Genomic DNA, 25,352 nt, shown 5'->3' with positions numbered 1-25,352 from the left:
GATGGGCCGAATAGTAAATATTTAATGCTCTGCTGTTCAGACAGTCTCTGTCACAACCACTCAACTCTGCCCTTGCAGCATGAAGGCAGCCATAGATAATGAGGAAACTAACAAATGTGGCTCTATTTCAACAATAATTTATTTGTGGCCACTGAAATTTGAATTTTACATCATTTTCACCTGTCACAAAAGATATTTATTTTCCAAGCATTTAAACATGTGAAAGCCATTCTTAGCTTGTAAGCCATGTAAAAATAGAGGGTAGGTAGGATTTGGCCTGCATGCTGTATGGTACTAGCCCTTACTCTAAAGCATCCTACAGACATTTATTTACATGTGCCAGGGGCTCATCTGATATCCATTCATAACGCTCTAGCCGTAACTGAAGGACTGGGCAAGGAGACTGACACGTGTTCTCTGTAGATGCTTAGCAAAGGCAGTCTTCACCAACTCTCTTTTGGTTCATCAGTTTGAATCAGTTGAAGTACTTGGACCAATAAATCTACTGTGTTAGAGAATAAAATATATTATTTTTGTAATATATATTATTTTGTGGCCATGCAGACTGGGTTCAAATTAAATGGGTACAACATGTAATTCATTTGAAATATCATCAGGTAGAGTTTATTTCCTACTAGGGGCATTTAGTCAACTGAGAGACATCCAACAATTGGGGGTATTGATTCCCCCATCCTGTCCCACTGTTCTACTTCCCGATTTGTTCTCAGGAAATAGCCAGTGTATTTCTGACTTCTGAGCAACTTCATGAATTGGGGTCCAGGCAGCAGGAAAAGAAGCTGTTGGTGCCCATTGCTTGGTCTTGGCACCAGTAATGGGTGTCAGTAAAGCTCAGACTCCCTGGGGCACCGTGTCTCCTAAAAGGGAAGTGCTGACTATGCAAGCAGATGCCATCAGTTGGCCTTGGAAGCTGCTTCCCTGGAGAAGTTTCAAATATATCCTTAAAGGACCTGCCAAGCTCCACATGTATTAGTGGCAACCACTGGCTGCCAACCATTTGGCGTGATAAAGGGCTAGTGAGCAAGCTAAGTAATTTTTTAATCAGTGAATCACCAGTGGAATGTTCTAGAGTGGACCTTCAGCCTTAACCAGCGTCATGGTGTCAGTTACAGTTTAAATCAATGGCTTCCAGACACCCTCTGTGGACAAGTGCAACATTTTTCTTAGTTTGTGGTAAAAGGAGAAAAATGAGAGCAGTGTAGTAAGCGTCTCATACAGCTAACACTATTAAACATTTTAATTTTAAGATTACCTTTCTTCTTGCGTGCGTGTCTAGTATTTAAGGATTTTAGAAATAGAATTTTTTTCATAGTGAGAACTTAGAGAAGTGACTTGTCTCTCTGGTCCCCAGTTTTCTCATATGGAAATGGAGGTTATTAATAGTATCTGCCTCAAATATTTTTGGTGGGAATAGAGAGAGATTATCTATAAAAAGTGTTTCGCCTACTGCCTGGCACACACTAATTGCTCAGTAAGAGTTATTACTACTTTTATTATAATCACCGTAATTTTTAATGCTCTTACTTGGCAAATAAAAAATAAAAGCTATTCGATGTTGGTTTTCCTTTTCTCCCCTAGTTTTTGTTTGCTTTTTTGTTTTTTTAGGTGGATGGGATTTTCTGATCTGTAAAATCCAAAAATATAACTGTAATTTTTAACAAGTTCTAGGTAGTTAACATCCAAGTAGCTAGGATAAAAAAGAAAGCGGTGACCTACTTTAATTAGGACAGTCATATTCAGGTGAAAGATGGTGGTGCCTGGGCTAACAGAGTGGCAATGGAGATGGAAAGCTGAGAGTTTATTCAACATGTATTTTCAAGATGAAATAATTGAGAGTTACTGATGGTTTGAAATGTAGACCAAGAGGAAAAGAACAAAGTCAAGAAAGAATTCTAGGATTTTGCCTGAGTAGGCAAATGACATTTTGCCGAGATGCAGAAGAAGAGGGGCTGAGGGCTGATGACATGTTTAGACATAGTCAAGGATTCTTGGTTGGATGCATTAAATGACTGTGCATAAAATGGTGATGTCAAGTAAGAGAGTGAGACTGCGAAGCCAGAAGTGAGTGGAAAAGTCTGGGTTAGAGATATAAAGATGTGGTTTTTAATTTTATGGGGATGGATGAGTCCGCCTTGGGAGAGTAAGGAGAAACAGAGGAGGAGGAGAACTCTAGTATTTAGAAGTCAGGCAGAGGAAAGCAATCAGCTAAGGAAATTGAGAAGGAACAGCCTGTGAGAGATGAAAAGCATTTGTCCTGAAATGTGAGAAAACTCTTTCAAGGAAGATGAACTAGTCTCTTGTGTTGAACGTTCCTGGGTGGTTAAGTGAGAAGTATCTATGGGATTAGGCAATCCGCAGGGTATAGGTGATACTGACAAACGGAGTGCAAGTAAGGATGTGAAGGCAAGAGCCAGAGCCTGGGGAGTTAGGAGTGTATGGGAGGGGAGGACATGGTCACGGCAAGTATAGTGAACCCTTTCAAGAAGTTTACTGTAAAGGAAAGCAGAGAAATGAGCCAAGAGCTGAAGCTGAGTATGATGTTAAGGAAAGATTTTTTTTTTTAAAGAGGAGATAGTAGAGCAAGTCTTAGCTGATGGTTTCTTCACTTTATATTGGTTAATTCCTATGAAATGATGTGAACAGGAACCAGGGCTGGCTTCATCCACATGAGCCCAGTGTAGGCACAAAGACCTTGCGTTCAGAAGGGACCCACACTTGGACGTCACTGCCTGCAGTTGCTGTCTCTAAATTCTAACTAATTTTATCTTAGAATTTATGTTTGTGAGGTCTGATGCGGTGACAGATCATCTGCCAGGGGCTTGGAGCCTTGCCTCACATGCTGTCCTCTCTCTAGGAAGGCTTCTAAGTGAGTTACCTGGACCCTCCTATCTCCCATCTACAACAAAGATTTGGGTGCTGATGTGGGAGATGGTTGGGGGCAAGCACCCCCATGACATACTCAGATGGGGCATGGTGGTGGCTGTCATTGGCTCAGGCTGGCAGTTTGGTAGGGGGCCAGCTGGGCGCTGTCTATTGGAGTCTCACTCGTTCCCACCTTCCCATCCAGATACTGAGTATGTCATGGAGTTCGACTTGGAACAAGTGTTGTGAAGATGTATTCACCATCCAGTAACGTTCTCATTAGGAGTGGCGGCAGAGACCAACTACCGTAATGCACTTTATCATCAGATCAGCCTGCAATTTAAACATAGCAGGACTGAGGCATAGGAAGATTAAACCACTAACAGGAAATCAGCCACATGGCTAGATCCTGAATCTTGATATAAAACGAATCTCATTTATTTCAGTTACAGATATCCTCCCACAATGGCCAACCAGAATGAATTTATAAAATTAAACCTAGAGGACTGCTTTTCAGTAAGAATACATCAGACACTCATTACGTGCCTACCAGTGCATCCTGCTCTCAGAGAGCTGAGTCACCTCATTTCACGGTGGTGTTCATCTTCACGTTTGCCGTAACTCACACATGTATCCCTTCAGCCTCACTGCTGAAGTGTTACGGGTTCAATACAGAACACCTCTTCTTTCCTGGACCTAATTATGCAGTTCATCACTACTCTTGAGCTTTGCTTGTCTTCCTCTATTCATTTTGATTCCAAGGACAACAGTTTCAATGACCTGCATCCACGTCTTTCACAATTCATTTCACCATCCTCATCATCATCACTCACTCACTCTTCAACCTTTTTTTAGATCAACTTAATTTATGATCTCTTGTAGAATAATTTTACTTTTATAAAACACTGAAGTCATTGCCACTTTGATACCTTCATTTTTTTGTCCAGGGTATAACATACCAGGAAAAATGTTCTAAACGAAGGCTGATTGAAGCATTAAAAAGAATTTCTCTTGAAGTCTTAGGTTCCTAATTGGTAACTAGAATTGGCTTGTTTGCTTTCCTCAGTGCGTTTCCACTGAAAACTATGGTCCCAGTTTTCCCTGTGGTTAATAGTCTGTGGGGGGTTCCATCATACAGGTGGATGAACTATATTGCAGCTATTCTTAGGAAATGTGTATTTAAAAGCAAGTTTTATAAAAGTAGTACATCTGAATTATAGAAACCTTGAAAAATAAAATCAGGAAGAAAAAAATCACACACAATGCCTCAACCCCTAGATAACTCCTGCTAATATTTTGGGGAGTTTCCATATCCACCCTCATCCTTCATTCTGGCACCTCTCGTCTCTCTTACCCACTATATTTTTCTTCGTATTTCTTATTTTAATTTATTTATTTGCTTTGTTCATTGTGTTTTTCCTCATCAGAAATAAATTCCTTGAGGACAGGGATTTTTGTTTGTTTTGTTCACTTTTAAATCCTGCGTACCTATTTGTTAAATAAATCAATCCAGTAACTATCTTTGGTATCTGTGCATGTGTATAAAAGGCATTTGATGTATTTGAGATGATGTGCTATATACTTCTGCATCCTCATTTTCACTTCTCATCATAGTTTGTTTCAAATTCTTAAAATTTGTTGATTTCTTGAAAGTATAATTTAGTGGCTATGCAGTTCTACAACCTGAACATACTATAATTTATTTAAATGCATATACAGTTTTAAACATACCTAAGTGCCAAAATACACTGAAGTTCTCTTAGATTCAATTGATTTTTTTGACATTTGATAACTTTTTAATCCTGAAAAATATTTGGGTGGCAGGAGATAAGAGACAATATTCCTTATCTTAGAGTAGTAAATCATCACTATAGTAAAATAATATTCAAAGCAGTTTGGTTTATTTAGATGGTATTAATCCTAAGTATGAATATTACTTAAAAATAATAAAGTCACTTGAATGAGTTGTGGAGGCTTTTGTACCATTTGCCCAAAGCTGATCTTTTTTTCTTACCATTTTTTGTGGAAAAATATGTTACGTATAAGTTATTTTAAATAGTGTACAATTAAGCGGTGCTAAGTAGTGGCGTTAAGTACATCCACAACATGTGCAACTATCACCACTATCCGTTTCCAGAACTTTTTAATCATCCCAAACAGAAACTTTGTACTTAAACAATGAGTCCCTGACACCCTCTCCCTCCAGCCCCTGGTATCTGTATTCTACTTACTTGGTGAATTTGACTCTTCAGAGTACCTCATTTAAGTGCAGTCATACAGTATGTTCCATTTTGAGTCTGGATTATTTCACTTAGCATAATGTCTTCAAGGTTCATCCACGTATGTGTCAGAACTTCATCCCTTTTTATAGTTGTATAATATTCCAATGTACACATATACCACTTTTTATCTATTTATCTGTAGATGGACACTTAGGTTGTTTCTACCTTTGGGCCGTGGTGGATTAACGCTCCATAAACGTTGGTGTCTAAGTATCTGTTTGAGTTCTTGTTGTCAGTTCTTTGGTGTACATACCTAGGAGTGGACTTGCTCAGAGATGACTGGTAGAGTTCACCCATTACTGGCATTTACCACATGGGGCTGCATTCACCCTTCCATGATGGTGGAGAATAAGGTTTATTCCCTTTAGGATATTTTTCAAGAAGGAAGCCTCTAGTGAGCTCATGGCTAGAGTGAGGACCGGGCCTGAGTCCTCAGCCCATACATCACTGCTGGACACGCCAGAGCTCTTGCTTAGCCTTATTGGGGCAGACAGTTGAAAGACCAGGATCTATCATTTTATTTTTTGTTCAAAATGGGCTGACAGCAAGCATATTCAATCATCAGCAGATTCCGTTAAGGAGAGGAAAAACACACAGCAGGAGTACTTCCTGTTCATCTCCCTCCTCTGACTGCCGGGTCCGGCACAGTAGAGATACCAAGGAATTAGGGAACCTTCTCTTCAAGGATTTTAAAAGTTGCTCTTATTCTGCTTGACACCTTTCTCAAACCTGCTTCGTGAACAGGAGTACACATCCATTTGCTGCTCAGGTTCGAGGAATATGTAATTAGAATTAGAAATTAGCCAGTCTTTCTTCTGTCTTCACATTTCATCATATTTTTAAAAATTGCCTCTCCCTCATGCCATTTTTCCAAACGTTTTGATATGTGGAAAGCGTGTGCTACCATGCAGTAGTTGCATACTTAGATATTGGAGTTAGACACTCCACATGAGCTTCCTAGTGGTAGTTTCCTAGGGCTGTGGGAGCAAGTACCACAAAACTGAATAGCTTAAAATAATGGAAATCGTCACAGTTCCAGAGGCTAGGGGTCTGAAGTCAGGGTGTCGGCAGGGCCACGATCCCTCTGGGTTCTCTAGGGGAGGCTCCCTTGCCTCTCCTAGCTTCTGGTAGCCCCAGGAGTTCTTTGACTTATGGCAGCATCACTGCAGTCCCTGACTCTGTCTTCACATGGTCTTTTGCGTCTGTGTGCAGACGTCTCTCTTCTTGCAGGGGCATCTCATCTTGGTTGAGGGGCCTAGCCTGCCTTACTCCATACAACCTCATCTTAACTCACACATCTGCAACAAATTCACTCCCAAATAAGATCACATCCTGTGGTACTAGCGGTTGTGACTCCTATATATCTTTTTTGGGGGGAGCTGGGGGTGGGTGGACACAACTCATAACCTACACCCCTGGTTCGCTTGCTCACTCCAGCCATTACCAGCTCTGTGACCTTGAGCAAGTTACCTACTGTCTTCTCAATGTTTTACTTGTGTTTTGGGGCTAATAAGAATTATATGAAATAATGCAAGGAGAATGCCCAGCACAGTACATCATATACTAAGTGTTTGAAAGTGCTATCAGATTATCATTTGATTTGTAAAGGGGGCTTATACTTATTTTATGTTGGGATTCTGGTTTAGAGGTAACATCTTTCACTTAGAAGACCTCTGATTGTCAGCATGGGATCTACAAATAGGATTCTGAGGAACTCTCATTTATACCAAGATTAGTTTGTATGTTTGCATTCTTTATTCTTCCTGGAAAGAGAGTCCCTGTATTCACCCAAGGAATGCATGCCATCCCCTCAAATTTAAGAATGTGCTTGTACTCATATTTAGCAATTTTTGGTGAGGTTATAGGGAACCTTCAATATAGGAAACTCAGAGCTGAGTCAGAGAGACTGGTGGATGTCAGGTGGAATAAGAGAAACCAATGCTCCTAGGAGTGTGTCTCAAATCGCTTAGGCTACCTGGCTCTACTCTCATCACAAATGATGAGGAACGTATCAGTCATACTGGTTTCCAGGGCAGGGAGTGGAGACTCTGCAGGGTTAGAAAGCCTGCCCCATTTCACATGCTGGAAGAGGCAGAGCGAGCGTCCTTACCCACCTCTGTCTGCCTCCAGCCCAAGCAGAGAGCTTGGCACGGCACAGTAGTTGCTTGTCCTCTTCTCATTTGACTCAGAGTCATCCTGAGATAAATAAGAAAGCTATTATCATCCACTATTTGGATGAAAATATGAGTCTAAGCATGGTTTTAAAGAACACTAGCCAAGGTCACAAAGCAAATAAATGATATGGCCATCTCTGACTCCTACTGTTAAGCTCCCATCCCCCCACCTCCCGCAAAAAAAAAAATAGCTCTTGTTTATTGAGCACCTACTGTATTCTTGATATATTCCCGCTAACTTTATCTGATTTAGTTCCCATCGCAGCCCTCTGAGTTGGTATCTATTTTAAAGATGAGAAAAAATGGAAGCAAGGTTTCCAGGGAGAGATGGAGAGTGAAACATATTCCTCTCCTTCCAGTCCCCAGGATCTTCAGTGTCACGTGTCTCTACAAGTAGAGGTGAAAGCGGGGTGTTAAATAAGGAGGATTGCTAGGATACCTATTTAAAAACTGGTCAGGTCCTTCTACTGCTTTGTAAAAACAAAGAAATTAGTCATCTGCTCTCCACACTGTGGTTTATCCCCTGGAGAGGATGGTCCCTTAACGGGAAAGACCTGACACACTGAGGGTAGTGGTGCCTTGTGGAGAACGGAGGAACTGGATAAGTGAATGCATGGTGGGTATGCAGGCCCTCAGCCCTCTTTCCCATTAGGCTCTGTCACGCTGACACCAGGGCCCTCCCTCTCCAGACAAGCCTCCAGATAGAGTCTTTCCTGGAGCTTTTGACAACCCAAGAAGGAAGATCTAAAGTTAGTCGACTTTAGAATTTTGTAACTCAGCATCCTAGCCATTGTTTTCTGGAGTGAAGCTTACTGTTGACAAGTTTCACGCTCATGCTCAGAACTTTCAGGCAGGGGTTTAGGTCTCCACACTTAAAGATGAACAGATAACTAAGGATTTTCTGACACGTAGGAAAGACTTCTAACAGGACTGACAGATACTTAAAACATATGAACAGAAAAAAAAGGAACTTAAGGAAAAATACCGGAGAGATATGTGATACAGCAACCAAATTTTTTTTAATGAAAAAAAAAAAAAAGGATACCAAGAGAGCAACGTTCATAGGTCAAAAATTAGTGTGAGGAGAAAAAAATTACAGCAAGAATGGAAAAATTCCAAAGAATGTTTACAGGATAAATTTAAGAAAATTTCCTAGAATAATAAACAGAGATAGAAAATAGAAGGGTAGGTACAAAAAAATTTAAGAGCCAGTCTAAGAGTTCTAGTTTTAAGTAATAGTATGTACCAGAAAAAGAGCAAGAGAAAATAAAAGGGAGGAAACCGTCACTATGTAATTTTAGAGAAAAAGAAAAGCCCACAACTTTTCCAGATTGAATGAGCCTATCAAGTGCCCAGCGTAAGAAATAAAATAAGCCCACATAATCATGAAATTTCAAAACATTCAACACAAGTACACAATCCTACAAGGTTCCAGAGAAGAAAAGTGTTACATCAGAGGGTCTGGCATCAAAATAGCTTTAGACTTAATGGAAACACAACAAGCTAGAAATTGAGGAGAGCCAGGCCTCGCATTTTTGGAGCAAAATAATTTGCAGCCTAGAATTCAGTACTCAGCCAAATTCTCAATTGAATGTGAGTAGAATAAAGTCTTTTGCATCTATGCAAGCCTTCAAAAATTTACCTCCTATGTAATCTTTCTTACAAAAGGATGTTGTAGGGAATCAAACAAGAAAGAGGGAGACAGCTCATGCAATAAGCAGGCGCTCCATCCTTAAAAAGGAGTGGAGGAAATCCCCAGGACGATGGTGATGGAGAGCCCCAGGATGACAGCTGTGAAGCAAAAAGGATAAACAGTCCAGATTGGAGGGCTCTGGTAGGCATTGTCAGGGAGATGGCCTTGTGGTTGATGCACTTGAACGTGTTGAAAAGGAACTTAGACAACTAACTTAGACAACTAAGAGAACAGTTTGAGATTGAATTAGGAGAAAGGATATAGAAAAGCAAGCTGTTGTAAGCAAGCCCATTATTAACTCCAGGGAAAACAAAACAAACAAACAAAAACATGTGCAAGGAGGGAAAACCAATTGTGGTTTACTACGTGACTCAGTTGTGCGTAACATTTCCATACTCATAATAATGGAAATATTGAATATTGATCTAATTAAAATTATTATATCAGATACAGCTATACTGTATGAGAAAGATGGGAGCACGTTGGGGTAAGACCAGAAAACTAAGGAAGTGATGCCCACCTGCCATCTTGAAAATTCAGTAAGTAATGCCTAAAACTGACAAGAAAAAAACCCCCAAATTATACTATTTGGATGATATGGTGGAAACTACCAAACTTATTAACTCAAAGAGGTAAAAATGTTAGCTTCTTGGCCAGAAGAGATTGGAGAGTGAGACAAGTGGATCACAGGACCTACATCCTATGTGTTTAATGTAGATAGATATAGATACATAACTTTGATAAAAATAAAATTGTCTAAGATAGAAAAACCAATCAAAATAGTACTCACTGTTACCTTTAGATGATTTTGTTTTTCTTCTACTTTTCTGTGTTTATGATAAAAGCATATTAGTTTTATATAAAAATGTTCATTATATGAACAAGAAATTGAAACTCAGAAAGTTCCAGTAAATTTCCTAATTCCATTTATCTTGTAAGTGGTGGATCTAAGATTCCAGTGCAGTTCTGCCTGATTCAAATCATTTCTTATCTTTCATCAAAACATTCCATCTTCACTAAAAACCAAGAAGCAAAATTGTCATGCCACAATATTTGCTCCTCTCTCCATAGAGCTTCTTTCTATACTAAACATTAATACTTGTTTGCTTTCATTTGCCTTCTTATTTGCCTGTGTATTTATTTATACTCAATCCCAGAAAGATTAAAGAATGGATTCCAAAGATGCATACACTATAGCAAAATAAAAGTGAGGCAGGGGCATTTGATTATTCAGGTGTCGTGTCCTCACAAATACAACTGAGTGAGTCATACTCAGTGTCCTGAGAATGTGACTTGGTCCCAAGCTCCTTTGGTTTTTCCATCAGTGCCTAGCACAGTCCTGGGCACAGAGATGCTCAAAGAATACTGGTTGATTTGACTTGCTAGCAAAGCTATGGCTTCTGGAGGAGTGAGTTGAACTTCTTTCCTCCTTGCCGTGACTGTCTTAAAAGGGCGTAAGTAGCTTTTTTGGTAACTGCCTCCATTTGGGAATATAGCAAGATGACTCAACATTCACCTCATTCATGGAAAACTGGTAAAATCCACCAAAAGAACTATTTTTAACCAGCACGTCAATTTTTTTCCAGTCCTTTTATTCCCTTTTTGGCACATCATGCAGTGTCCATTCTTAAAAATGAATGGGCAAAGTGACAGCAGGAGGTATATGGAAGGTATGATGAGGTATATGGAGGACTCTTTTAATGTGGGTACCTTCCTGTTGCTATTTACTTCCATTTGAAGATACATTTACTTCTGTTTGAAGATCACACAGCACTGACCAATATCCTTTGACTCCTGCTGTTAATTATCCTTCAGTTCCTAGGGGGTTTTCATCCATGCCCTTACTTAGGATAGTTGTTTGTTATGAGGTTGGTAGGGTAGAGAATGGCAGTTCAGAGAATGGCAGTTCTTGACACTTCTGAGCTCCAAGGATGAGTAAATCAATCCTTGAGGTGTTTAAGATATAAATCTAGTGCCTTCAGAGAAATCTGAAGTTGTTGCCATTCAAATAGAGACTTTTTTAAAATTGCCTAGCTCATTAAGAAGCCTTTTGTTGATAGGTTGCTGGTAAGACATTTCTTAGGAGTGACCCATTTTATTAAAAAAAATTTTTTTTTTGAATTTTTTGACTGAGGGATAGTTGATTTACAGTGTTGTGAGGAGGTACCTATTTTAAATGATGACATGCTAGGAAATCAACATGAAAAATATCTTTAAAATATTTCCCCCTAAGCCATACATACTCTTAAACTTTAGTGATGGTACTTCCTCCACTTAATAAGGATTGAGTGTGCATGTGCTACCTGCCCAACGTGGCTCTAGGTGATGTCGCTACCATAGTCCACAGGATGGGCCCAGTGTCTGCCTTCAAAGAGGGTATATTCTTGGTACTGTTCATCCTGTGTGATGTCCCAGCATCATTTTGCCTAATGTTTTGGCAATAAAAGCATTGTTCTGCACTGATACCACAGTGACTCACCCAGTAACAATAGCAAAAACAGTAATAATGATATTTTTATTGAGTTCTAACTAAAAATTCTTGGTAAGCACCTTTGATATGCCTTATTTCACCTAGTCCTCCTAATAACCTTAGAAGGGATACTAAATGCTATCAGTTTTACAGAGGAGGAAATTTAAACTCAGAGAGGTTAACTTTAATTGACTTAAAGTCCATAGCCAGTAAGCAGTGCAGCCAAAACCCAAACCCAGAGTTTCATGCTCACACCCACAATATTGCAAAACTTCCAGGCCTCATCTGTATTATTAAAATCATGGAACTGGGAGCCACACATAGTGGGTTTCAAGTCCAAGCCCCACCCCTGGGAGATTTAACTATTTTGGGCCTCTATAACTCATCCATAAAGTAGCAATAATATGACCACTTTGTTTTGGTGAGGATTAATTAGGGTAACGTATGTAAAGTACTGGATCATTGCCTATACATGGATGTACATAATAATTATCAACTTTGACCTAAGATGTGGCACAACGTAGGCAACAGAGGCCTGTTATTTATTTATAGACACCGTTACTAATTTGCTTCAAGCTCATAGGGATGGGGGCAGAGATAGAAGAGGAGGTTTAAGGCCATGGAAATCAAATTAAATAACATATTTGAGAGCCTCTTCACACTAGGGTTTGAATCACTCAGTAAGTACATCCTCCCTGCCCTCCACTGCTTCATCACCTGTTCAACTCTTAGCCTTTCTACGAGGCCCAAATGAAATACTGCCCTTCCTTGAAGCTCTTTTATCTTCTATAGCAGCAAGAAATTTCTCACACCTTAGAACTCCTGTGGTTTTTAGTGGACCTATCAGTGGTTCATAAATAAAGCCCTGCAGACTGGTTCCAGGAAGGGTCCATCAAAATCCCCCAGGGAATGGATTAAAATACAGATTCTTAAGTCCAGCCTCCAGAGTCTGAGTCAGATGAGGCCCATGAATCTGCATTTTTAAAACAGTGTTTTCTGTGATTTTGATGGGAGGACACATTTGGGAATCATGTAGGACACATAAGGCTCTCAGGACCTGTGTATTCCTTTACACTGCAGTCATTTATGTGTATGTTTCATTTCTTTTCCTGGGAAATTATCTTTCTGCTACTCCAATTCAATTTAGGGATAAAAATAAGAAAAAAAAGGAGGGGGAATCTCTTGTAGCATCTTTCTCAGGTCCTAGTCGTCTCCTCTGAGATGTTTTGCTGCATTCCCTGGACAGCTGTTCCTACTGTATGTTCCCATGACTCTGATTTTCTCCCTACATCAATGGTGCTTGTATTAGTTGGAACTTGAATAAGTTTTGCTAAAAAAAAGTAAAAATTTAAAAGTTTTTGGAAGAATGTCAGGGTGCCTGCAAAGTGATCAAGATAGAGCCTACCTGGATATAAAGCCTCACGTTTTAATGCTATCAGGGATCCCTTTTTATCTTGTAAGCCTACTTTATTCCATGTGTTGGTTGCATTTCCTGGGACCTGCTGACCTGCTTTTTCTCCATTTGGCCAGTACTGTTCTTATGTTCAGAAAGCTTTGTGATAGCCGTGGAAGCACGCATTTCCAGATCAGAAAACCCTGCATATAGTGTATGTAGATTGGAATGGCTCCAGTCAGTCCCACTCCCAGACCAGGGCTCCTGGCGAGGGGTGGGGGACGTGATGAGTGACAGATACCAGTGACCACACGTGATTAGTGGGATCAGTGTCATAAGACGGGATCCGTGAAAAAGAGATCCTGCTTAAGAAGAGAAGCCAGAAAGATGGACACACTGTTGTGAGCCAAGTCTTTTCCTGACTCTGTGCTGCATATCCTACTTTCTCGGGCACAATTTTCTGCATTTAATGGGCTGCCACAGAGAACAGCATTTGAGAGCAACTCCTGACCCCACCCCTTGCTTACGCTGTGGCCTTGGGAAAATTACTTAATTACTCTGGGCTGCGGTTTGCTCAGCTTAAAAAAATGGCAATAATAGTAGTACTATTTCATCAGATTGATGGAAAATCAAGATAGTAGTCTATATAACATGCTTAGACTAATGCCTAATATTCCTTACAAAAATGTTAGATATTAGCTATTCTTAATTATCCTGTTGCCCCACTAGACCGTCAGCCCCAGGAAGGCAGGCAACCTTGGCTTTCTTTCTCCCCAGCGCAGAGCACAATGCCTGGTTGTTAACTGTGTAAGCCATTGGTGCAAGTTTGTTGTCAGTGAGTTCAGTGAGCAACGTCCGCACCTTTATTCCACCTAAGTGGCTATCCTGCTGTACTAAGGGGAGGGGTGAGGAATTTTATACACACACACACACACACACACACACACTTCCTGAACTGGAGCCAAGAAGGGGCACATGTAGCCAGCTAAGCCATTACCGCTTCCATGTTGAATTGACTTTGCCTTTAGAGAATCACAGCCCACCCCAGTGTCATGTGTAAGCAGCCAATGTGTGTAATGCATCAATTGGGACCAAATGACATTGGAATTTAACATTGTGCTATATAAGTGAAGTGTTTACTAAATAAATCATCAGCATAAGCAAGATATGGAGGGCATGCTTCAAGAGGATATTCTCCCAAAACACTTAAAAGTATCCACTTATTAACAATCACATTGGCATGACAGCATGCAAGGAAATGATCGATTGTTTCAGCTTTTAATTTAAGCAGTAGCAGGAGTTTCTAGAATTGTTGGAATTTGAAAACTTTTTTTTTCTTGGCTGCGTTGGGTCTTCATTGCTGCACATGGGCTTTCTCTAGTTGCAGCAAGCAGGGGGCTACTCTTCATTGTGGTGCGTGAGCTCCTCACTAAGGTGGCTTCTCTTAAGGAGCATGTGCTCTGGGCATGCAGGCTTCAGTAGTTGTGGCACATGGGCTCAATAGTTGTGGCTCACGGGCTCCAGAGCGCAGGCTCAGTAGTTGTGGTGCACGGGCTTAGTTCCTGTGCGGCATGTGGGATCTTCCTGGAGCAGGGATCCAACCCATGTCCCCTGCATTGGCAGGCGGATTCTTATCCACTGCACCACCTAGGAAGTCCCTGTTCTGTCTATCTTGAATAGACACAACATAATTTATTCTAAGATTATATTTTAGATGTCAAAAGCTATTGATTTAAAATATAAGTACATGCTTTTAACCAAAAAAAAAAATGCCTTTTTTAAAAAGACCTAAGCCCGGAGGGACAAAAAGGGAAAGATTGATACATTTTACTATATGAAATTTGACTCCATAAAATATAAATTTAACACTTAAGTTTTCTACATTATTAAAAATGTTTTAAAGTCAGAAGCCAAATGGACAGCCTAGAAAAATATGCCTGAGATGTACTAAAGAGAAAGTTAATTTACTTAACATTTTAAATGGACTGGGGAATCAATAAGAATAATAACTCATTAAAAACAGGCAACATATATAAATAGGCAGTTCTTTGAAAAAAATAAACATACAGAGATATGAGACTTTACTCATTAAAGAGATACAGCTGACCCTTGAACAATTGTGTGCTCCACTAATTTTTTTCCGGTGACTACGTACTATGGTAACTACAGTAGTACTCAATCTGCCGTTGATTGAATCCGCAGATACAAAACCACAGGTATGGAGAAACCTCAGATGTGGAAGGCTGACTATAAATTACATGTGGATTTTTGCTGAGAGCAGGGCTGGCACTCCTATTCACCCCCCCCCCCCCCATTGTTCAAGGGTCAACTGTATAAAGTAAATAATTCAGTTTTGTTTTACTTGTCAGATCAAGGACAGTTGATGTCATAGTGTTAGCAGGGAGGTGGACAAAATGTCACTCTTACACATTACTGGATGAATCTTTAGTGCAACATCTTTGGAGGGCTGTTTACAATATCTATGAAATTGGAAAATCCACATAATCTTTGTCCCAGTAGTTCTACTTTTATCAAGTTAGCTTACGACACATGCACATAAGCTGACCAAGGATGTTTGTGGTAGTATTGTAGGTAATAGCAGATAATTAAATCATCTTTGAATGTCCATCAATAGGCCAAATATTTTATGGTATATTTATGCAATGAAGAACAACGGAGCTATTTAAAATAATTAGATATAGTGCTATATGTAATGGTATGAAAGGACAGAAACAGTATAATTATGTAGAAAGGGCTTATAATCTATGTTCCTACAGAAATGCTAGTGCCTTGCTATTGCTGTCAAAAGGGAGCATGTAAAATATGCAGGAAAAAAAATCTCTTAAAGGATACAGAAGAATTGGTTATTAGTGGTTGTCTTCTAGGAACAGAACTAAAATTTTGGAATGGGAAGAAGACAGTTTTCTCTGAATAATTGTACTTTTTATCATTTGTAATTTTTAGTTTTCAGTGGCCAGACATTATACTTCTGGTTTATAGCATCTTATCTTCAAAACCACCTACAAGTCAAGTTTCATTAGCTCCATTTTACAGATGGGGATCTTGTGATTTGGAAAGATGGAGTAACTTATCTAGGGTCCTGCCGCTGGTGTTCTTGTTCTCTTATCAATAGAAAGGTTTACAGAAGTATCAACAAGTGCGGTTCTCAATGATCTCACGTATGTTTATGATTCCATACTTATAAGAAAAAATATTTTCCAAATATTTTACCTCAAGAGTAGGAAAAAGAATGGATTTTCTGCTTTACTTTCTAGAATGCTCTACTCCCAAATTGTCAGGGTGGTATAACAAAATCTAAAAAGTGTTTCCCCTTTTCTTTTTTTCAACACTGTTTATTGACCAGAATATTGAGACTGGGGAGATGTAAGAGAAGTAGAGCAAAGGAGACAAAAAGCATCAGCCCTGGATTCCACAATCAGTGTGCTTCTGTTTAGGGAAAGCCTTGGGAAAGCCTGACTTGACTCCTGTGATTCTAAAAGGAGAGACAGACAAGTTCCACCTTGCTTCCCCCAGTTCTACCTCTGGGATGGGTAGATATGCCTCCCTTAAGAATAACCTTAAGACAACTATAAAAGTAGAGATTAAGAGTGTGTGTCCAGAATCAGAAAGGTGTATATGAATTTACATGAAGGTGGATTTGTTCTGTACACTTCTCCACTTAAGTGTTGGGTGTGGCTTTGTGACAATGGTCAACTGTTGTCCCCTCAGCTGGTCTTATGTGACTAATAAATTTGAGCCTGCCAATGAGCCGAGTGTGATTTTAGGGCTTAAACTTTTTTTATTTGGTGGCCCCTAAATGCAATTCATGAGCTTACTTGGGGGCTCACACAAGGGAAACAAAACTGGGTTGGACTTTTTGACAGACTGTCTTGGTTTTCAAAGGAGGTGACTTCTTTGAGAATTTACATGTGTAGTTTTGACTGGACAAGGTTTTGCCCAAGATAAGTGAGTCACTATACTAGTTATAATCATGGCAAATTATGTAATCTCTCTGGATTGAGCACTCCTATCTATAAAGGCCATAAGGTTATTGTGAGGATACAATGAGACATACAGAGGAAACATACATAAACAGATCCCTCATGTATATAGAATTTCTTTGTCTGGTTGATTAGTGGAGAATGGGTACCCATCCAAAAGAAAAACTATAAAGTCCTTTTAAGATGCTTAGTTTTAAAAATATTCCATGTGATATCATAACGAAGGATCCATTCAACTTTGTCTGTTAACCTGATATACCTCCAGGCAGCGTTAAGAATACTGTAGTGACATGGTGGTCACTAAGACTGGGATGAGACGACCTGTGTGAAAGCTAGACTCTGAGGTGGAGAGGAAGGTACAGGAGGTTGAGCTGCGGTTGCCTGTTGGCTTCCCCGCAGGCCACATTCCCTGGCTTGGCCCCATCAGTGTAAGTGAGAACCAGGTTCTGTCTCTCCCTATACTCGACCACGACCTTCAAACCCCACAAAGACCCAGGGTCTAACAGGGTCTCCAGGAGGCCTTTTTATCTTCTTGGCACCAGAGCTTCTCCAGGAACCAGAGGAAAGTTTTAGAGCATGATGGAAGGACAGGACACAAGGAGAAAACACAACAAAGGTTAACTTTGCTTTAGAGACTGAAGAAAACACTGCTGCAAGACCACCACTCCACGGACTACCAAGCCCAGATGTGTTGAAATGGCACTGACAGCTGCCACTTATCTCCATGTTTCCTGATAATATCCTTCTGTGACGATAGCAGCTTACGGTGGTCTTTGCCGGGAGCTCTGAATTAGTGTATTCCCTAAGCAGTAGGAGCATTACTAGTAAAAGTAGTTACAGTTCACATTCTAAGTACTTTACATATTTTAACTCATTTCATCTTGCTACAAATCCTATGATGTATGTATTATTTTCATCCCTATTTTATCAATGAAGGTACAGGGCATGGAAATAAATTGCCGGCGGTGGGGTGGGGCGGGGGGGGGGGGAATAAATTGCCAGGATTACACAGCTATTCATTGTAGGAGCTGGAATTTGAACTTGGGTAGTCTCCACAGATTGTGCTGTTAATCTCAGGGGTTGGCAAATTTTTTGTAGAGGGCCAGCTAGTAAATATTATCAATTTTCATATGGTCTCTAAGCATTTTTTTTTAATCCTTTAAAAATGTAGAACCAAATCTTAGCTCACAGGAAGTACAAAAACAGGCTGCAGGCCCATTGTGGCTTGTGGGCCAGATGTAATCCCATGGTTAATACTGGACAGGCTGATCAAAGCTTTAAGCACACAGTGGGTATGCTATACCATACTCCTCTTAGGCAAATCCTGTATGCCTGTAATATAATAGGATTTCTGTTGACAGAATAAGCCACAATTCTGACTTCATCTCTCTGTTTTTCTGAATTGATGAGGTTTGGTTGCCTTTTCAGTCAGCCTTCCTCCAAACTAGTGATGCTTTTGTTGGACATTTAAGAAGGGATCGTAAGGATGGAATAAGAACGTATTTTCCAGTCACTTTCAGAGTGTCATTGGCTTTCTCTCCAGGGTGTATTATTATTATATGGGGAAGTGACTTTAGGCACTATGGCATTGGACTGGAGTCAGTTATTTCTTTGCTTGACTAGAAATAAAGGCATAAATAAGATGCAGTATCTCTAAAACTTTAAGGTTGTCATTTTTCTGGGACCTAACCTGACATTAATTAAGGCAGTTCTGCTAGTAGAAATTTATCAGCAACCTGGCATCTAATCCTTTATCATTTTCATTAAAGCTTAAAATGGCTTATAAAGAGACTTGGTTCATGAAATGGATTAATATCACAATGGAACGTCATGCTTTCTAGGTACCTGCTATATACTTGGAGATTTAAAACATCATCACAGCATTATAGGCTAGGTTGCTAGTGAAGAAACCACTGTAAGTTATTGGATCTGCTAAAGATGAAATCTTGGGCTTGCAAATAACCCTTGGGCATTTTTTTTAACACTTCAGTAGCACATAACGCGTAACTCTGCCTCAGGCAATGAGTGTGAGGAAATCATTGCATTGGTTATTTCAGTTTGAAACTTAAGAGAAAACGTATAGAAGTGTTTTTCAAGTTTTTTTGACCACAACTCATGTAAAATAGAGACTAAAAAAATTCTCTCATGATACAGTACACATCTATCCACACACATATGTAAAACTGAAACAAAAGTTTCAGCATCAGTACTGCTCTAACTACATTTGAGATATTTCTGATATTTTCTTATCTATTCTATTCCATTAAAATTTTTAACGCTCTTTATTAACACTAGATTTATTTCGTAACTTATTAATGGGTCTTGACTCAGTTTGAAAAACACTTCCTTAGAAGACCCACATTCTTACATTGTTCGGATTTACAGGAAGCAGTTGTTTGGGGGTTCTTCTGTATCTTCACAGCTTACTTTATTTGCTGAGACCCAGATTTATGTGAGATTTATGTGTAAATCGCTGTACCAGGCTATATAGGAAGTGCAAAGAGATGCTTTTAGCTAAAGCCAGGAATTTTCTGAGTTGCCAGGAAAACACAGGTGAACCAAACAGCATACTCTCTGCCCTCATAGAGCTTATGATCTAGTGAGTGAAAGAAACTCAGAATTCAAGGAGTTTGGGAAAATAACATAGTCGAGTGAACGACTTAAGTAATAAGTAAACAGTTTTATTAGCATTTTTCTGGATAAAAAGGTGTTTCTTTATCTAGCAGGGTCAGTCCCATTCTTACAGATGAGAAAGTGGAAACTCAGAATCTGTCACTTAGGTGTAAAGACATGACACTGTAAAACTCCTAGAATAGAACATAAATTCTATTTATGTTCTCTGACAAAACATTCTCTGATATAAATTGTACCAATGTTTTCTTAGATCAGTCTCTCAAAGCAATAAAAATAAAAACAAAAATAAACAAATGGGACCTAATCAAACTTATAAGCCTTTGCACAGCAAAGGAAACCATAAACAAAAAGACAACTCATGGACTGGGAGAAAATATTTGCAAATGATGCGGCAGACAAGAGCTTAATTTCCAAAATATACAAACAGCTCATACAACTCAACAACAACAAAACCAAACAACCCAATTGAAAAATGGCCAGAAAACCTAAATAGGCATTTCTTCAACGAAGACATACAGATGGCCAAAAGGCACATGAAAAGATGCTCATCATCACTAATTATTAGAAAAATGCAAAACTACATCAGCATACCACCTCACACCAGTCAGAATGGACATCATTAAAAAGTCTACAAATAACAAATATTGGAAAGGGTGTGGAGAAAAGGGAACCCTCTTACACCGTTGGTGGGAATGTAAATTTGTGCAGCCACTATGCAGAACAGTATGGAGGTTCCTCTAAAAACTAAAAATAGAGTTACATGATCCAGCAATCCCACTCCTGGGCATATATCCAGACAAAAGTATAATTCAAAAAGATACATGCAGCCCCTATGTTCACAGCCGCACTGTTTACAATAGCCAAGACATGGAAGCAACCTAAATGTCCATTGACAGAGGAATGGATAAAGAAGATGTGATATGTATACAATGGAATACAATTCATTCATAAAAAAAAAGAATGAAATAATGCCATTTGCAGCAACATGGGTGGACCTAGAGATTATCATACTAAGTGAAGTAAGCCAAAGAAAGATAAATATCATATGATATCAGTTATATGTGAAATCTAAAAAAATAATACAAATGAATATATCTACGAAACAGAGAACAGACTTGTGGTTGCCACGGGGGGGGTGGGGAGGGAAGGACTGGAGTTCTTGATTAGCAGATGCAAGCTATAATGTATAGGGTGAGCAGACAAGAAGATCCTACTATATAGCACAGGGAACTATATTCAATATTGTGTGATAAACCATAAAGCAAAAAAATTGAAAAAGATATATGTATAACTGTGTCACTTTACTGTACAGGAGAAATTAGCACAACATTGTAAATCAACTCTACTTCAAGAAAAAAAACCTGTCATTTATCAGAATTACATCATTTTTTTCAGGCCAAATTCAAGATTGTTTGTAATAGACGTGCTGCCTCACATGTAAATTTTTTTTTTTCTGAAATAAAGTGAGTTGGGAGTTCAGAAGAAGTGATGATTAGGTCACATTATAAAAATGTTTCAACCTTGAGAAAGCTTGGAAGATGAGAGGTCCCGTTACTCATCTCTTCCCTTCAAAAGGAGCTAATGTAATTATTTTTGAAATTGACGAACTGTCTTTTAAAGAAAAGAATGGCACCTTCTTGTAATTTGCAATCTTTTCTGATTAAGTTTTTAAAATCCCTCATTTGGAATTTTACTCACCTAAATCCTTATTTTAAACACCAGGAAAGAAGGTGGGACATTTTCTGAAAATCATCAAGGCAAGGAACCGGACTGTCACCTGTCTGGGAGAATCTATGCTTTGTTCTTCTCTTCACCAAGCATTTCTTGAGCACTAACTCAAGAGACCGAGCTACCTATAAACTGAACATCACCTGCTTCTGACTCCTAGGAGTGGACATTATTTTCTATTGACGTATAGTTGATTTACAGTGTTGTATTAGTTTTGGGTGTACAACATAGTGATTCAATATTTTTATAGATTATACTCCTTTTAAAGTTCAGGAGTAGAAATTTTTAAATGGCAGATGGAAAAGATCATCTTAACTTTAAATGAAGTGTATAAAATAGACTTTTACGCTTATTACGATCCTCATCTGTTAGATACCTGTGCCTTGGGGATCAACTCATTCTAGAAACTTACATGTGTAGTAGTTTCCTACTTGCGAAAATTGAAATCATTTAGATACATGAAAGAATAGTTGTAGTGAGAAAACAGAGAAGGAGAAGGTTTTTAAAGTGCCGACCCTTAGTAGAACTGTATGCACAGAGGACCAAGTCTCTGGCCACCTATGTGAAACCCCTTGTTATATACACTTAGAGCCCCCACGGCTTTTCTCCTTCATAACATTCAGCAAGAGTTTTAAAATGAAATAGTCATTTTATGACTATTTAATCCATAAGTGTATCTCTACAGAGCCCTCACTAGACCACAGTCTCCATATAAACAGAGGTTTGATTTCTACTGTTATTACTACATCCCCTAGTACTAAACAGTGTGATTAAGTGTTCAAGACATGTCTATTGGATGAATGATGAATGGTCATGTTAAAGAACGTTGTTTTAAATAAGTTACTTAGGTTTATTTCAGTCTTTATATATTATTCATTAGCTACTAAGGAGCAACTGAATCACTCATGATGTTCTTTTTGTTTGTTTTACAGTCAACTTTGACCACTTTGAAATCTTAAGAGCCATTGGAAAAGGCAGTTTTGGGAAGGTGAGAACCGAAATGATTAACCACAGGCAGGGAATATAGCTCAGGGAACAGAGAGCCTGAGAATGTTCAGATTAGTTACTGGGACCGACAGTGAAGAATAATTCAGAGATGCTTTTATAATGTGTTTTTGTAAAATTATCACAATTTGAGTAAAGTATGTGACAGGCAGCTACATAATTCTGAGAACATACATGTTCATTATCTCAAAGTCAAATCAGTTTACTCACTGGAGTTAGAGACTTTCTCTGTACTAACAGGGAGAGTAAGATTTCATAATCATTTTCAAATTGTACCAGTACCTTCAGTAACCAGTGTCTTGTCAGTATAAGAATTCATTCTTTTCATGTGGGAAAGAAGCCAGCTGATTTCTATGTTTTCCCCAATTGTACCATATTTTTATTTAAAAAACTACCATAAAAAAACTACCATAAAATATATACATTGTCTAATTTTTTTAAGAATCTTCTAGATTCAAATGCTGATTATTAGTTTCTTCATGGAGACAAATTTTAAGAGTATCTCATATTTCATATTGAATTTGCATTTTAAAATTGACTTTATCCAGCATTATATGACCTTAAAGAATTTCAAAAATTTGGACATCATGCTTAATGTTTTTGCCAGTGCTTCAGGTCCTTTTTGGTTGTATCACGTATGATTCTTAAAAGACCTTCTTTGCACAATATTGTTCATCCTGACAGTTGAGCCATGCCCATTTCAGTCACTAGAAGCAGAATAAGGATGTCGTCTGTTATTGAAAGATTCCTGACACAGAAGCAGTTGTTTTCTCCAAAAAATCCATCTTAAAAATGCTGTCTTAAAAATTCCAAAAAGCAGAAACAGGCAAACTTGTTTGTAAAAGCAGAGATTTAGAAATTGACTTGGTACAGGGGAAAAAAATGAAATTTTTTACTCTGAAATCAGAGCTAAGTGGCAACTTTAACATCAGAGAATTTGCAAGTGATGGGCCCTCCACGCTGTGCTAAAGAGTCTTGTTCTCATTCCCATGACCCATCATCTCCCTAACTACTTTCTCACTCTCATTGGCACCATTAGGTCTGCATCGTGCAGAAGAATGATACCAAGAAGATGTACGCGATGAAGTACATGAACAAACAAAAGTGCGTGGAGCGCAATGAAGTGAGGAATGTCTTCAAGGAGCTCCAGATCATGCAGGGGCTGGAGCACCCTTTCCTGGTTAATTTGTGGTAAGTGTTTTTGCTGGACCTCTGCATGGGACACTCCTACCTTCATCCCCAAATCCTGTTACATATACACATCCTGATTTCTACATGTACACTGGCAAAACTCTCATTAGGATCTTCCTCGGGGCTTTTTTTTGCCTTGGTTTCTTTGATTCTATAGTGAAACAAAACTTTTGTTCTATTATGACCAGTAAATACTGCTCAGTTCAGTTGCCATGTTTCCCTTTGTCCTTGAGGTCAATATTTTTTTAAAGCATTGTCATTAAATAGGCTGACAAGGAACGAGTTCATGTGTCTTCTTACTCGTTAGATCTTTTCCCCCATTAATTGTAGGGCGGAGACTTTGAATACAAAGTATGGCATCACTGGTGGATATGAGGTTGATTGCTAGGACTTGTACAAAACACTTTCTCCTTAAAGTGATTAGCAATCAACCTGATTTCCTTGCAGCATCCTTCTTCAGCAGCCACATACATACCTGTGAGTTGGAAAAGGATGGGTGCTGCCTTTCTTACTGAATAGATTTTAACACGACTGGAGCTAACTTATGTCAGTAGCTAGACATTAAATGACTGAGCTGCTCTCAAAGCCATTATCATAATCCAAGGCTTAGAAGATGGCAGAGACGCTTGCATTATCTATTACTTCCTGCCCTTTTCTTACGCGTGGAGGTCTTTACGTAGCTGCTTCATTTTGCTCTACATTTTAATGCATCCATTATGTTAAGAGCCAGTTCTTAAAGCTTATTCAGTATGACTGTTATTTAAATATGCATACCGAGCAGTTATTACTTACTAGCAAAGGGAAAAAAAAAAAGATCTCTATTCAGCGAATACTAATGGAAAAATCATGGAAATGTCACTGTGTGTTTAGGGAGATTCTTTGGAGCAATCAGTGCATAAAAACCTGTCTCCCTCCATCTTTAATTAATACAGTTCACTTAATACACAATTTGTTCAAAGACTCTAGGCCACAGTTGAAAAGAAGATGGTTCTGTGTGATTTGGAAATAGGTCTGTTAGAGTTTAGGCACTCCTCAGACATGGGGAAGCTCATTTTGGACCAGCCTCGGTGTATTTCATCAGTATTTTACAGTGGCCTATTCACAGTGCTGCCCTGTAAAGAGTGAAATGGACACAGCGCTCCATTCTTTCCCATCCTTAGCAATCATCAAATTGCCTTTTTTCCCCTCTCTTCACAATGATGATCCTCCCTTTGTTCAAACTCACATTGTCCTCCTTCAAAAGTTCGACCAACTAATTTTCCTCTTTTAAGACCAGGAACCCTTCATAAAGGCACACTTAGCATTTTGCCCTCTCATGCTTGTCTGTCATCTCTGAGGAGGCCAAGCTGATTTCATTCTATTCCTTTTTTTTTTTTTTTTTTTTTAAATAACATGAGTATTGTGAGACTTGAAGCTGGCCAAAGATTATAGATTTTGCTGTTTGCTCACTTGGTGTCATTCCAGACATCGTTCTCCTCTCCTCACCACTTGGCGGTAACAGGACATGTATCCTATTTTGTTCTTCTTCTCACTTCTGACACAGAATCTTACAGTGCAACCCTGGGCACCATTAACAATGATAGAAGAGAAGAGACACCCCCACCCCCATGATTCTAGTACCACATTCAGCACTGGAAACTGACAAGGGGCATTTCCAAAGATATAGCAGAAACCCCTTCGTCTTTCAAACCTCGAGATACAAGTCTTCAGACTAATTTTCTTCTTTTAAGACCAGGAACCCTTCGTTAGGGCACACTTAGCATTTTGCCCTTTCATGCTGGTCTGTCTTTATTCCTTCTAATAAATGCTTTCTGCCTTACTAAGTACAGCATAGTAAATATAAGGGACTCTTTCTGCAACTATTAAGCACCTTGCAGTGCTTCAGGAGGTGTGGCTGAGAG

The 25,352-nt window shown here is 39.1% G+C and overlaps 1 protein-coding gene across 2 annotated transcripts in view; it reads left to right on the top strand.

Moving 5' to 3' along the window:
- STK32A (serine/threonine kinase 32A) overlaps positions 1 to 25,352 on the top strand; it is a 119,358-nt gene that overhangs the window by 7,733 nt on the left and 86,273 nt on the right. The window contains exons 2-3 of one of the 2 annotated variants that reach the window (XM_057748117.1): positions 22,188 to 22,243; positions 23,300 to 23,451. In XM_057748117.1, the coding sequence (XP_057604100.1) occupies positions 22,188 to 22,243; positions 23,300 to 23,451 (208 nt within the window). Of the gene's footprint in view, positions 1 to 22,187; positions 22,244 to 23,299; positions 23,452 to 25,352 lie in introns of those variants that run through there. The other variant, XM_057748126.1, reaches the window with a different exon arrangement.

This window comes from Hippopotamus amphibius, chromosome 1, assembly GCF_030028045.1.
Source record: "Hippopotamus amphibius kiboko isolate mHipAmp2 chromosome 1, mHipAmp2.hap2, whole genome shotgun sequence".
NCBI classification, from domain to species: domain Eukaryota; kingdom Metazoa; phylum Chordata; class Mammalia; order Artiodactyla; family Hippopotamidae; genus Hippopotamus; species Hippopotamus amphibius.
Note: the sequence above shows the minus strand (reverse complement) of the source record. Positions and strands in the feature narration are given on the sequence as shown.